The 12773-nt window shown below is 44.2% G+C and overlaps 2 protein-coding genes across 2 annotated transcripts; both read right to left on the reverse strand.

The window, feature by feature from the left end:
• Window positions 372–1522, reverse strand: LOC8070049 (nuclear transcription factor Y subunit B-8). Its single transcript, XM_002467650.2, has one exon. The coding sequence runs from the start codon at window positions 1307–1309 to the stop codon at window positions 632–634; it is 678 nt and encodes a 225-aa protein (XP_002467695.1). The 5' UTR covers window positions 1310–1522; the 3' UTR covers window positions 372–631.
• On the reverse strand, window positions 1773–9124 carry LOC8069840. The gene is made up of 10 exons (XM_021446017.1): window positions 8748–9124; window positions 8463–8522; window positions 7761–7820; window positions 7545–7652; window positions 7395–7466; window positions 7180–7242; window positions 6609–6978; window positions 3420–3532; window positions 3263–3293; window positions 1773–3114 (listed from the first exon to the last, which is right to left on the reverse strand). Exons 2-10 carry the CDS (start codon window positions 8499–8501, stop codon window positions 2147–2149), a joined length of 1824 nt encoding a protein of 607 aa, XP_021301692.1. The 5' UTR covers window positions 8502–8522; window positions 8748–9124; the 3' UTR covers window positions 1773–2146.

The raw sequence follows: 12773 nt of genomic DNA on the forward strand, positions 1-12773 counted from the left end.
GAGGGGTCTAAATGCTCGGTCGATCAACTTGTATAGCTGGATGTGGTAAACGCGCTGTGGATCTCCTAATCCCAGCAGTCATCTCTCGTCAGACACACCAGCAACACACTATATGTTTGTTTGAGCTTATTTGTCGAATTTGTCAGCTATTCAATAGTAGTTTTTTTTTCATAAAAATCAATAAACAATACTTTCGGTTATAATTTTTCAGACAAGCTCACGTCTGGTCGTCTGGTGCTCAAACACATCAAGCCTTTTTGGTGTTTTCAAGGACCATGTCCGTGACAAGGAAGTGACGCAAATATCCTGTTGTGGTTTGACGTGTCTTGGTTCATCTATGCCTGAAAACACACTTGGTGGCTGCCTGGAGCTATCAAGATAGGAGTATCAATTAATATTTCATTGGAAACAAGTTCATTTCTCGCATGAAACGGGAAGAGGTCACCGTTTCGAAATGGATCCTCAGATTTACAGTAATTAATACGGAGTAATAATTAGTAAACGTACAACGACAGGTAGAACGAGCTACGGTGTCATCAATTAGGTAATATAATACGTATGAATTTGTTTAATTTGGACGACTCTAATGTATCAGCGATTCTGATTCTGAACAGTACAGTATCATCGCAACTCACGCTCTGTCTTGCCGGCCAAGCCCTGACGACGACGAGGAGCCGCCGCCGCCGCCACCGCCTTGATGGCCGAAACCCCCTCTGCCTCCCATTGCCATGTGATGCTGCTGCTGCTGCTGCTGTGACGGCGGCGGCGGCGGCGGCTGCTGCTGCTGCGGCGAGCCGTACATGGGCTGCCCCATCATCATCATCATGCCGGCGGCGCCGGGCGCGCCGCCGTACCCGGCGTACCCGCCGGCATTGGCGGCGCCTCTCTGCACCACATCGCCCTGCTGCTGGTGCTGAACGGCGGTGTTGGAGCCCGAGGCGCCGGCGGACGCGGCGGCCCTCTCGCCCTCGATCTCGCGGAACTTGTGGAGGTAGTGCTTGAGCGGGTCGACGTAGTCCTCGAAGCCGAGCGTGGTCATGGCCCAGAGCAGGTCGTCGCCGTTGATGGTCTTGCGCTTCTCGCGCTGGCACTTGTCGGAGGCCTCCCCCGTGATGAAGGAGATGAACTCGGAGACGCACTCCTGCACCGTCTCCTTGGCGTCCTTGCTGATCTTGGCGTTGGCCGGCAGCGCCTTCTTCATGATCCGGCTCACGTTGGCGATCGGCAGGAACCTGTCCTGCTCCCGCGGCGACGACAGCTCTCCGCCCGCGTTGCTCGGCCCGCCGGAGTCGTTGTCCGAGTCCGGCATCGCTATAGCTTCCTCCAGTCCTCTGCCTCAGCTCGAGGCCACCCTGTATGGATGCATCAACAGGGACACCACACCACCTGGGATGGGCGAGCAGGAGCAGCTCTCCCCTGTATGAATGATGGATGCGAGAACGAGAACAGGAGAAGGAGGGAAATTTGGCCAGGCAGGCAAAGAGATTTGGGGGAGAAAGAAGAGGGTGGGGAATGGGCGGGTCCGTTGGATCGCGCGGATAAGAACGCATCCAGCTCGGAACGTGGTGCGCCTCCCGCCGTTCGTTTCCTGATAAGTGTGTGCCACCTGGCGATTCCGCCTCCGTGGATGCGCGCCACGTAGGATCCATCCAGGCCGTCGCAGTGGGCCCGGGAACACGTGGGACGGCGCCCGGCTCGTGAGGTGCGCAAATGGCCGGTTTGCCACCTAGGACACTGCACTCAGTCCACCACCACCACAAGATGAACCGAGGAGAGCACAAAAGGAGACCATTCGGATTTCTGATACACAAAGGTAATGTTTGGAAACACATCCTGCTCTGAATTGCTTGGTTCCAACATACAACAGCGCAACTGGATGGATTCCCTGGTCTAGGTTTCCAGTAGTCCAGTGCTATACACATCAAGAGCAAGCTAGACCCGTGCATATTTTACAATACAAACAATCTGGCCATCTCTAGGTTCTAGGCTTCTAGACCTTACACTTGCCATGGCTCTGCATGATAAGCTATCATACAAGAGTTAGGGCATCAGTGATAGTCTCTCACGTGGGACCCTACATCAACTCTCTTACAATCTACATAAGCGGGATCTTATTCGAACTCTCTTACAATCTACGCCCATCTCATCACGCTAGCGGGCTTCCTTCAGCTGTGCCATCGCTGTTGCCTTTCACATCAACATCAGTCTTTCCATTCTCGGCAGTACCATTCTTGCTTGAATTGGCATCATCAACTTTGGTGTTCTCATTGTGCTCAGCATCTTCAGCCGTATTATTGCTGCCACCGTCTGCTTGACTCTGTTCTGCATCTATATCGCCTTCTTTTGCTTCGCCGTCTCCATCAGCATGGATTTCTACATTTGCACTGTTCTCATTATGGTTAGCTTCCTGAGCTTTGTCACCTTCTGTGTGTTCTACACGTTCATTATTTCCATGATTGTTAGACTCTTCAGCTTCACAACCATTGGCAGCTTCTGCATTGCTACCGACATTCTCACTCCTGTTTTTTTCATTGCTACCATCTTCAGTGTCATTGTTTTCTCCACTGCTAGCGCCTTTCACTTTGCCATCTTTTGACCCTTCTAGGATTTCAACATTGTTGTTATTCATCAGCTCAGCTACGACATTGCTTGAACCTTGTAGTTGTATGGTACAATCACTGTTTGCAATGGGTGCGAGGGCAACCTTTTCACCATTGCCATCCTTAGTTATGACTTTATTCTTTGCATCAGTGTCAGCTTTGTGGCCGCCTGAACCTTCGGCAGCATAACAGCTGTTTCTCTTGAAAGCAGACTCCACAGATGCCCCACCATCGATACTTATTTTGTTAGTACTGTCATTTGCATTCTTTAGACTGTCTTTAGTGTTGCTATCTCGACCAGCTTGAAGTACATGTTGCTTGTTGATACCCGATTCAACTGTTTGAACTTGTGCCATCTCCTTGGCAGCTTGCTCAGCTCTAGCCTTCGCCTCTGCTGCTTCCAACTCTTCCAATTCCTTCTTCTCAGCCTCGTCTGCTAGCTTAAAGAGCTCCTCTTCTATAAGACACCTTATTAGTGGCTTTCTCTCAAACAGATCCTTGCCAAAGTATTTGTCTGAAATATGAAAGCAAGTCAGAAAGCGCAACCAGCTAAAAAGCAATGAACGTTCAGGCTTCATAGATGCCTTCACATCAAAACACGACCAAACATATCTGCAAGGATCAGATATAGAAGGCCTCTGGAAAGGTAAGCAAAGACATACCGACTTCTTTTACAACATCTCCAAAGGTCATCTGAAAAAGGCAAACAGAAAAGAAACAGACAAATATTAGGATGAATATCAAAAAACAACTATTGCATCTTATAACTCAACAACACAACACACAAGTTAAAGATAAATAATGTGTTGTGTATCTCACCGTGGCAAAGTCCGCGGTATCCAAGATAAGAAAGACAGCTTCCCTCAGCTCATCCTTACTTGGTTTGATTGCCTGTTTTCGAGGTTTTGCGTCTCCTTTAGACTCCTGTTTACCTTCAATGGAAAAAGAATACGGCGTTTACAAAATGAGGAACTAGTAGTCATCCAACCTGTTAGAGGATCATTAAGCTTTCATAATCATGTAAGAAAAAAGATACCGTAGGAACACCTAAGCAACCTAGCAGTTGATCACAAGCAGTGGTGGGTGGTGTTGAAGAATGGTTTCAAGTCTAATTGTCCTTCAAACAAAAAAATACACAGTTTTTCCTTCTACCTCAGCAAAACTAGCTCTTACTTGAAAGTTAAAACCGGTCTATAGTTAAAACCAATTCTGTTGAAGTTATGTCATGGGCATAAAGAGGGGCGCCGTAGGGCGCAAGTGTCCTAGTTGGGCCTTAAGCCCATTAGTGTTAATTAGTGTCTCTCTTAGTTATTTGTCTATAGGAATAGTACCATATTGTCTAGGCACAAGATGTGTTAGTCCTATGTACCTTTTATATTCAGCCCATGGGGCACAATGGAAAGCAAGCAATGAATTATGAAGAAACAATTCTAGTCTCCCTCAATCTCTCAAGCTCTTGGCAAAGTATAAGGCCTAGTTATCCCAAAGCTCTTGGCAAAGCATAAGGCCTAGTTATCTATATCCAAAATACCCAGCACGTTCATAACATCCCATCCTCATAACATCTGGTATCAGATAGAGTCCAGCGATCCTCCTCCATCAGCCGAATCCTCCAGCACTTCCGATCCTCCATCAGCCGTTTCCAAAAAACAAAGATACCGATCTAGATCGCCGCGTCGCCTACCTCATCCATCGTGCCGCGCCGCCACAGCAACGCCACCAGCCGCCGCCGCACCCCCATCAGCACAGTCACCGCGCCGCAGCCCCATCACCACCATCCGCCGCCGCCGCAATCATCGATCTAGATCCGCCACAACACACCGCCGCTGCCACACTTTGCCGCGATGGATTTCCCTAAATTTGCGGGGAAATCTGATCCTGTGGCCTTCGTCAACCAGTGCGACTCCTACTTCCGCCGAGAGCGCATCATGGAGGAAGAAAAGGTATGGCTGGTTTCCCGTAATTTGGAAGATGATGCCCGGGTTTGGTTCCTACAAGTCCAGCACGTTGAAGGCACCCCGGCGTGGCGTCGCTTCACCGAGCTCCTGCACCTACGCTTCACATCGCCCCCATGCCCCGACCTGCTCTACCATGTGTCCCCTGCTGCCAACGACACTTCCCGCATCTTTGCTGATATATTCACGCAGCTGGATCGCATCAAGGAGTTGCTCAACGCGAAGGATAAGAAGGACCGTGAATGCCGGGCGGCTGTACATCTCCAGGCAGCAGCACGGAGACTCTTGGCACGTCGCTGAGCATAGGCTCTTTGTGCCACAAAAGCATCGAAGGAGCAAGCAACGGTGCGCCTCCAGGCAGCAATGCGAGGAATCTTGTCCGTTGCATGGTGCGGCAGATACACATGCTCCTCAGCTCGACGTTGTCGTACGTGTTCATCCACTCTGACTCGCCGATACGGCCTGCGGCTCCAATTGCAGTGGAGGTCCAAGTATGGGCGTTTCCAGTGCAGTGACCTCGCATTAGCATCCAACATCAGGCATCAAAGGCTATCTCATTCATCCTTGTGCCTGCCTTGGTGCCAGACACTTTCAGCATAAGAGCCAGCTGCTTCACACTCCACCCTTCAGCCTACATGAAGCCAGCAGAGACGCTCTTCCCATGGGATCCAGGTGGATATCCTTGTATTTTAGTATTCAATAAAAAGGGAAAGCCGAGATGTAAAAGGCTTAACCCTATTTCGCGTCAGCTCTCCAGCTCGAGGACGAGCTGGGTCTCCAAGGGCGGGGGAGATGTCATGGGCATAAAGAGGGGCGCCGTAGGGCGCAAGTGTCCTAGTTGGGCCTTAAGCCCATTAGTGTTAATTAGTGTCTCTCTTAGTTATTTGTCTATAGGAATAGTACCATATTGTCTAGGCACAAGATGTGTTAGTCCTATGTACCTTTTATATTCAGCCCATGGGGCACAATGGAAAGCAAGCAATGAATTATGAAGAAACAATTCTAGTCTCCCTCAATCTCTCAAGCTCTTGGCAAAGCATAAGGCCTAGTTATCCCAAAGCTCTTGGCAAAGCATAAGGCCTAGTTATCTATCTCCCAAATATCCACCTCGTTCATAACAAGTTATGTAGTCAATATAGTATAAGTCCTGTCAACTACAAAATCCTATGTTAGGCAAGCACACATATTACTGTATTTATGTTGCTCATGTGTTTCTTTCTCTAAAAAAGTACTTTCCGGGCTATGCACTTGAATCTTTTCACACATTTGAATCTCTGCTCTTGATTTGTACAAGCTCTTTTACTGTAACCTAATAATTCACATCGATAAACATTTGATTATGAACCCCTCTATCAAACGAAGCACTTCAAAGTCCACTCTACCTGAATGAATCTCTTTGTAGTTATAGTAGTAATTTAGTAAAGAACTTTTGCAAATTCTTCTGGGTTCTAAACATTGTTGTCTGACTTTGAAGGATGCTGTGGAACATGTTCTAGTTTCTTTGTTACCAATTCAGAAACAAAAAGATTAATTTACTTATTTACTACAGGTCCCTTAATAAAAAAATCGATCAAGGGGAGAGAAATTCCCTTGATCACCACACCATTACGGCTAATTTGGAAGAAGGGGGAGGCACAAACAGGGATGAAGGGGGAGGCACAAACAGGGATGAAAAACCCTCCACAAAGAACTAAAATGGTTATACAAATTATTTCTCCATGGATTTCCCACCCTGGGAAAAGTCAGGGATCCCAAGGGGATTTGAGTTATCAAATTAGCCCTTAGCACCTCTGCTATAGGTCCCTCAGTGTCTGTTTAAAGTATAGGTGGCCAGTTACACCACAGCATTATAAAGTTATGTAGGGTACCTTCTCCAGCCACAATAGCAATAAATCAATAAAAACCAGTCCAAGCAAATATTATTCATGGCACATTCCTGAATATTAAACATAGGCACATAGCTCTCTTTGTTTTAAGTGTTTTATCCACATGTAGATAAACAGCACATGCAGGCACAGGTGCATAAGTAGCAGCAAGTCATCCAGAAGCATACCACAGAATTTGACTTTGCAATCTTCCTTAGGAGTTGCTTTTTTCTTGGTAATAGAAGACATTTTCCCTTTTAAAGCCTTCACGTCAATACTGTCACCCGTAGCAGCTGTAACAAACTTTGTAGGTGGTGTGGTTATTATTAACTGTTCATCTGTAAGAATTGGCGCTTCGCTGAGTGATGCTCCATCTTTCTGTGACATAGAGTCATTTATCCTCTCAGAAGGATCAAAGTTGGTCTGTTCATTTGGGAATCCCTTCTTACTATCAGCACATGTATATTTGTTGTCCATCAAATCACAGTCAGAATGTTTTCCTATATCCTCCACACCCTTCCTCTCATCTGCTTCCTCTTCACCTTCTCGTTTCTTTTTCTGGGTAGTCCAAAATAAATAATTATATAAAGTAAAAGAAATTTATGCTAAGGAAAAGGCTGGAAGATTTTGCAGATCATGCTTATATATAAAACCCTAATAATCATAATATCTTCAAATAAATTAGGAACTTTTGTGATGCTAAGGAAAAGGCTGGAAGCATACAAGCATACTCTAAAGGAATGTGTAAATACAGTTTACCTTCGAAGGTTTACCAGTAGACAAATTTTCGTCTTCTTTTACACGCCTTCTTTTCTTGAATTTCTACAATAGACAAGACACATGAAAAAGAATTAGAGCGCCAATGATGATAGGGCAGTGCTTAAGTTATGAAGTTAAAATGACAACATCTGCTATCATTTCTAGATAAGTGTTCTAAGAAATTATTATGGCCAAAATAACCAGTAGTTTTGGACCTTATCAGAGTTTATGCCATCACCAGAACACTGATCCTTAATAAATTCCATCAGAAAACATACCAGATCCTCCTGAAACGAAACAGAAATGTTTTGTAATGTGCACCATCAGGCAGGTGAGAAGAAATTCCAAGTTTTAAGCTACCCAACCTTCCTATTAGCGCTTGAGCCAATGACATCAAATGAATGACACAGTTCAATTAGCGTATCTCTTTTACAGCTCTTGAGCTTCTCCAGTAGCTCTGCCCGTGATTTTTCCTGTTATCAAGTCAATACCATCTCCAGTATCAAAAATACTGTAACACAATAATAGACCAAAAAAGAACTGATTCAGTACCACCAAACTGTTACCAAATCACAACATACCTCTTGATCGTGAGAATCATGCTCAATGAGTCGGAGAATTTGCTCTCTTAAGTCAGTTACCTGGTACGGTTAACCAAACTAGGAGTTAATCCAGAAGATGAAAGAGATAATCTAGAACCAGCAAACTCGATTCACATTTATTTAGCAAACAAATATACTGCATACTATACTCAATTCCTAGATTTGGTTCAGTGCTACAATAAAGAAGCATATCGATCTAATTCACAGCTGCAACCTCTGTTTATACCATGCCAGTGAGAATCATTAAGACAGTGATTAATTTTTACAGGCTGAGGGAACAATTAGGTGCTTACAGTGATGGTCCAAGCATCACTAATCTATCAATCAATGCTTAAACAAGTGCAGAAAGTTGCATCAATACACCTAGCAATTAGCATGTCACCGGCACCTACTCAATGAATGTGCCAGACCTTGTTTCAGTGGCCGGTAAAGTTTCCTTTGCCTAAAAGACCAAACAACTAGCATGCATACATGAGGAACAAGCTAAAGGGCCTTGTGAAAGTTGCTAGTCTATCTTTTACTTTTTAATGTTTTGCATGCAAAATTATGCAAATGCAGTACAGTAAGGAGATGTGAATGCCAAGGCCCTCCAAAGGCAAGGGAACTTAGCAGTCCATATAAATAGTTGAATCTGATTCGAATAAAGACAAGCTGACATCTCTGTACCAGCGGAAAACCTACCGATTCTTTGCCAACGTGGACCCAATTAGGATGCTTCATCAGCTTAGTCTCTGAAGCAACCTAAGAATGGCAAAGAAAACATAGCAACCATCAGGGACGGCCACGGGCGGACCCAGCAAAGCAATCGAAGTTAGTAGGCATATACATGTACACCTGCATTTAGATTCAGATCCGATTACGAATAGTATGTTAGGATTTGGGCGCACAGTTTTACCTACGAAATACGTTAAGGTTTGGGCGCACGGCTTCGCACAGCAGGAAGGGAGGACCAAGGCGAGGGAATACCTGCTGTCCTGGTGGTGCTCGTCGCCGGCCAAAGGTGGCGAGTGGCTGCAGAGGGCGGACGCTGCGCCGGAACTGGTTGCGAGAACGCTGAGCCCCAGGTGGTGCTCGACCTAGCGTAGTCTCCTCTCCGGATTGCGGCGCGGCGAGCGGATGGAGGAGATCGGCCGCGGGCGAGACGAGTTCAGGTTGCGTGCCAAACGTCGAGCAATACGGTGACCTTGCCTAGAGCTCAGGTGAGCACCTACACTTTGTGTGTCATATAGCGCGAGGGGGGGAGGGGCGTGGAGGAGGAGGGCGCCCGCTCGCGTCGGCCGTCGCGGCGTCGGGACGGAGACCGAGAGGGAGAGAGCGACGGGGAGGAGGCGAAGAAGGGCACTTTTACATATTTAGGTTGCCTCTCACCTGATTATCACTCTTATAATGTGTCATACATATTTACCATCTTTAAGCTATAACTCTTACATTTAGACCACATTTACACATGTGGCAGCCCAGACCGACTGACATGGTGGTGCTGACTCAGCATGGGCAGGCGAAATAACGATGCTGCCCCTGGCCTCATTTTCTTCTAAACACAGCAGCATAAAAACCCCTCTATTAATAAAAAAAACACAGCAACATAAAAAAAACACAGCAGATCCTTATGTTATGTTGCTGTCTGTGTGCAAATGAAATATGTTGTTGTGTTCTTTTTTATCAATAGAGGGGTTTTTATGCTGCTGTGTTTAGAAGAAAATGAGGCCAGGGGCAGCATCGTCATTTCGCCTGCCCATGCTGAGTCAGCACCACCATGTCACTCGGTTTGGGCTGTCACATGTGCAAATGTGGTCTAAATGTAAGAGTTATCGCTTAAAGATGGTAAATATGTATGGCACATTATAAGAGTGATAATCAGGTGAGAGGCAACCGTTATGATGGTAAATATGTAAAAGGCCCGCGAAGAAGTGCCGGGGAAAGAAGTATTTTCTTTTTTTCCTTTTTTTTAGAGAGAACGAGGAAGGCAGGTTTTTCTTTTTTTACCGTAGCAGTGGGGAGGAAATTGCTCGCAGCAGTACGTGTCCAGCCTGATCTGCCGGAGAATTAGAGGATTGTTTAGAGAATTTACATATAATTACTATCTTGTAAATAAAAGGAAAAATAAAAATTTTGAATTTAAAGTTGTACAAAAAAGATTAAAAAAATAAGGTTCAGTCCACCTTATCTAAGTACTCCCTTGATACCTATAAAAAATCATTTTGGTCAAGGTTTATGTTAAACATTGAAAATATAAATCATAAATAACTTTTAAGTTATTGAGTTTGAAAATATGAAAACCACATAAATAGATTTATCTTGAATAATACTTTTATAAAAATATAGATATACCTCTTTTTGATAACTATTTTATAAAAAATAAGAAGTCAAATTTAGGCTTTGGAGACTGTGTCGTTGTCCTAAACGACGATTTCTTTATAGGTATTGAGGGAGTACACATTATTTTTTCTGACCTAACTCACCACTTCATCTAACTTTGTGCTCGTTTCTACCTCCTCTTAGTTGTGCTCGTCGTATGTCGCACTGCTTGTATCTCCTAGCCGCGCGCAATCACTTAGGGTGTGATTGGTTGCGATTGAAAGAGGCATCCAGAGTGGTGATGAGGTTCAGACTCATGGTGTCCTGTACACAAGCATACATGCAGGTTTCTTTAGTTTGTAAATGGATTGGACCGGTTGCGATTGAAAGAGGCATCCAGAATGGTGACAAGGTTCAGGCCCATGGCATCCTATACACAAACATACATGCAGGTTTGTTTGGTTTGTAAATGGATTGGACCGGGATGAAGAGAGCTACTGATTGGTTGGGTGTATGAAGAACTTTTTTGTGTGGCTGTAAGTGGACCCCCAATATTTTAACTATATTATCTCAGCCTGTATCACAAGGGAACCTCGATGTCTGCGTACGCATTACCTGCATCAGGACAGCCTCAAATGCATGGTCATGTGCATCATTTTCATTCGGCAGAGGAAACCAAACGCATCGCACGAACTAGGCCACTTAGGTAAAGCATGCGAGGACGAACTGCTCCAGCCTACTAATTAGCTCCTTATGCAACCTTGTGCTCATCACCTCTGCCCTACCCCCTCCCAGCCTTCGCCCGCTACCTCCAGTTGCACCTGTCGTGCACCTTTCTCCTAGACACGCTTACCGCTGGCCTCCTCCAGGCACAATTGTCAACTCCCACCGTCATCAATCGTCTCTCCCTCAAGTAGTGCAGCCCTAGATGAGGCACTCCATCTATCTATCCCCTTGGACGAGGTGATGTCCCTTCGCCTAGCACATAAACACGCCTAGGCGAGCGTTTTGTAGAATATTGGGACGAGCTCGGCCGCAAGGGGACAGGAGGTGACCACTCTCTGCAATAGATCAGGAGTAGAAAGAACCGACCAAGTGGCGTGAAGAAAGGAAATTGGGGATGCTATCCCCCCTAGATCTACCTGTACCTTTGAGACAAAATCCACATAGAATTTGCATAGCAGAACAAAGGGTGGTTAGGGGTTTTGGATTTGTGTTGGTTCATATCATTTAGATTTTCATTTATATTTGTTCTTTTAATTTTTCATTGAATCTGTTTAAGTCTTTATGACTCTTGTCTATGAATATAGGATCAACGAGTATTTCATTAGTTACAGTTGGCATACGAGTTTCCAATTTGAGTTTTTGTGCATTATTGAAATCATTGTGAATATTCAATTAGTTCAAGATTCTTTTTGTCCAAATTAGATTTTCATGTTTTAGTATCTTATATATTTAATGTATTGCTTAGATGTTTTTAATTAGCCTATAGCACAATATATCTTGTTAGTGTTGTATAAGGCTGTCTCCAATAGGAGACCTATTTGGGAACCTAAACTTAAAATGGGTCTCCAACACAATACCTATAGCCTCCAACAGAGTACCCATACAGAAAACCCATTTTGGGTATCAAGAGAGGCATAACTCAAATTTGGGTATCCTCTCTCCTTGAGACCTATTTGCAGAGAGTGTTGTCTTTTAGGTCTTGTTGTTGGAGAAGACTAAAAATAGGTATGAAACCTTTTACCTGTAGCGCTACCCAAAGGACAAATGGGTATTGTATTTTGGGTAACAATTGTTGGAGATAGTCTAACTTGTATCACTATTATAAAGTATTAACCAAATTCGATTAGATCTTGTTATATATACGAGACGAATCTTTTGTGCCTAATTAGTCTATGGTTGGACAATAATTACCATAAACAAACGAAAGTGCTACAGTGTCGCGAAATTTCTCTGTCCAGGAACTAAACACGGCCTAGCTTGCAAGGATCATGGGTTATTATTAATTGACAGGCAAAACTGCACACTCCTTATTATTAATTAATGCTAGACTTTGTTTCAGGTCTTTTTTTAAAATAATAACTAACTGACTAAAGACTTTATACATCAAGTTAATTTTCAGTCAGCCAAGTAAACAGTGCTTTCGACAATAACTCTATTCCACACCCTCTATTTCAGTTAGTAATTTCAGTTAACATGATGATGGTAGGAAGAAAAAAACGTTACTTATATCACTCTTAGAATAGAAAATTAGGGCTTGTACTGATGTGTTTTTTCAATCTATATCTCTTATATAGATAAACTCCACTAGCTAATTCTCTTGACATGCAAATCATCCACATCATCATCCACTAGAGCTTCCCACTAACTAATTCTCTTGCCATGCAAAGCGTCCACATCAACATTCACTAAATCATCCCACTAATACATTACCCCGCACATGCAAAGTATTCACATCATTATCCACTAATAAATCGAACTAACACATATCATTTATCCTGCATCTATGTTATTCACATTAGCAAACCACATCATTTTCTAACATATATTTAGCTGTCCATGTTAGAATAATAAAAATCATCCACTAACATATATTATGATAGTATAATTTTACCAGTAATTTCCGCAGCAACGCACGGGGCATTCTTCTAGTTCCTAGTGAAATGAATGGCAATGCTAGATAAACCCCAC

This window comes from Sorghum bicolor, chromosome 1 (assembly GCF_000003195.3).
Source record: "Sorghum bicolor cultivar BTx623 chromosome 1, Sorghum_bicolor_NCBIv3, whole genome shotgun sequence".
Classification (NCBI taxonomy): Eukaryota; Viridiplantae; Streptophyta; class Magnoliopsida; order Poales; family Poaceae; genus Sorghum; species Sorghum bicolor.

What these genes read in the sequence shown, in the direction of transcription:
- LOC8070049 (XM_002467650.2), bottom strand. Translation starts at nt 1,309, where the DNA reads ATGCCGGACTCGGACAACGACTCCGGCGGGCCGAGCAACGCGGGCGGA.
- LOC8069840 (XM_021446017.1), bottom strand. Translation starts at nt 8,501, where the DNA reads ATGAAGCATCCTAATTGGGTCCACGTTGGCAAAGAATCG. An exon ending in TCCACGTTGGCAAAGAATCG is followed by an intron (nt 7,821 to 8,462) that starts GTAGGTTTTCCG and finishes TAACCGTACCAG; the next exon opens with GTAACTGACTTAAGAGAGCA. An exon ending in TTGCAAAGTCAAATTCTGTG is followed by an intron (nt 3,533 to 6,608) that starts GTATGCTTCTGG and finishes TTTCCATTGAAG; the next exon opens with GTAAACAGGAGTCTAAAGGA.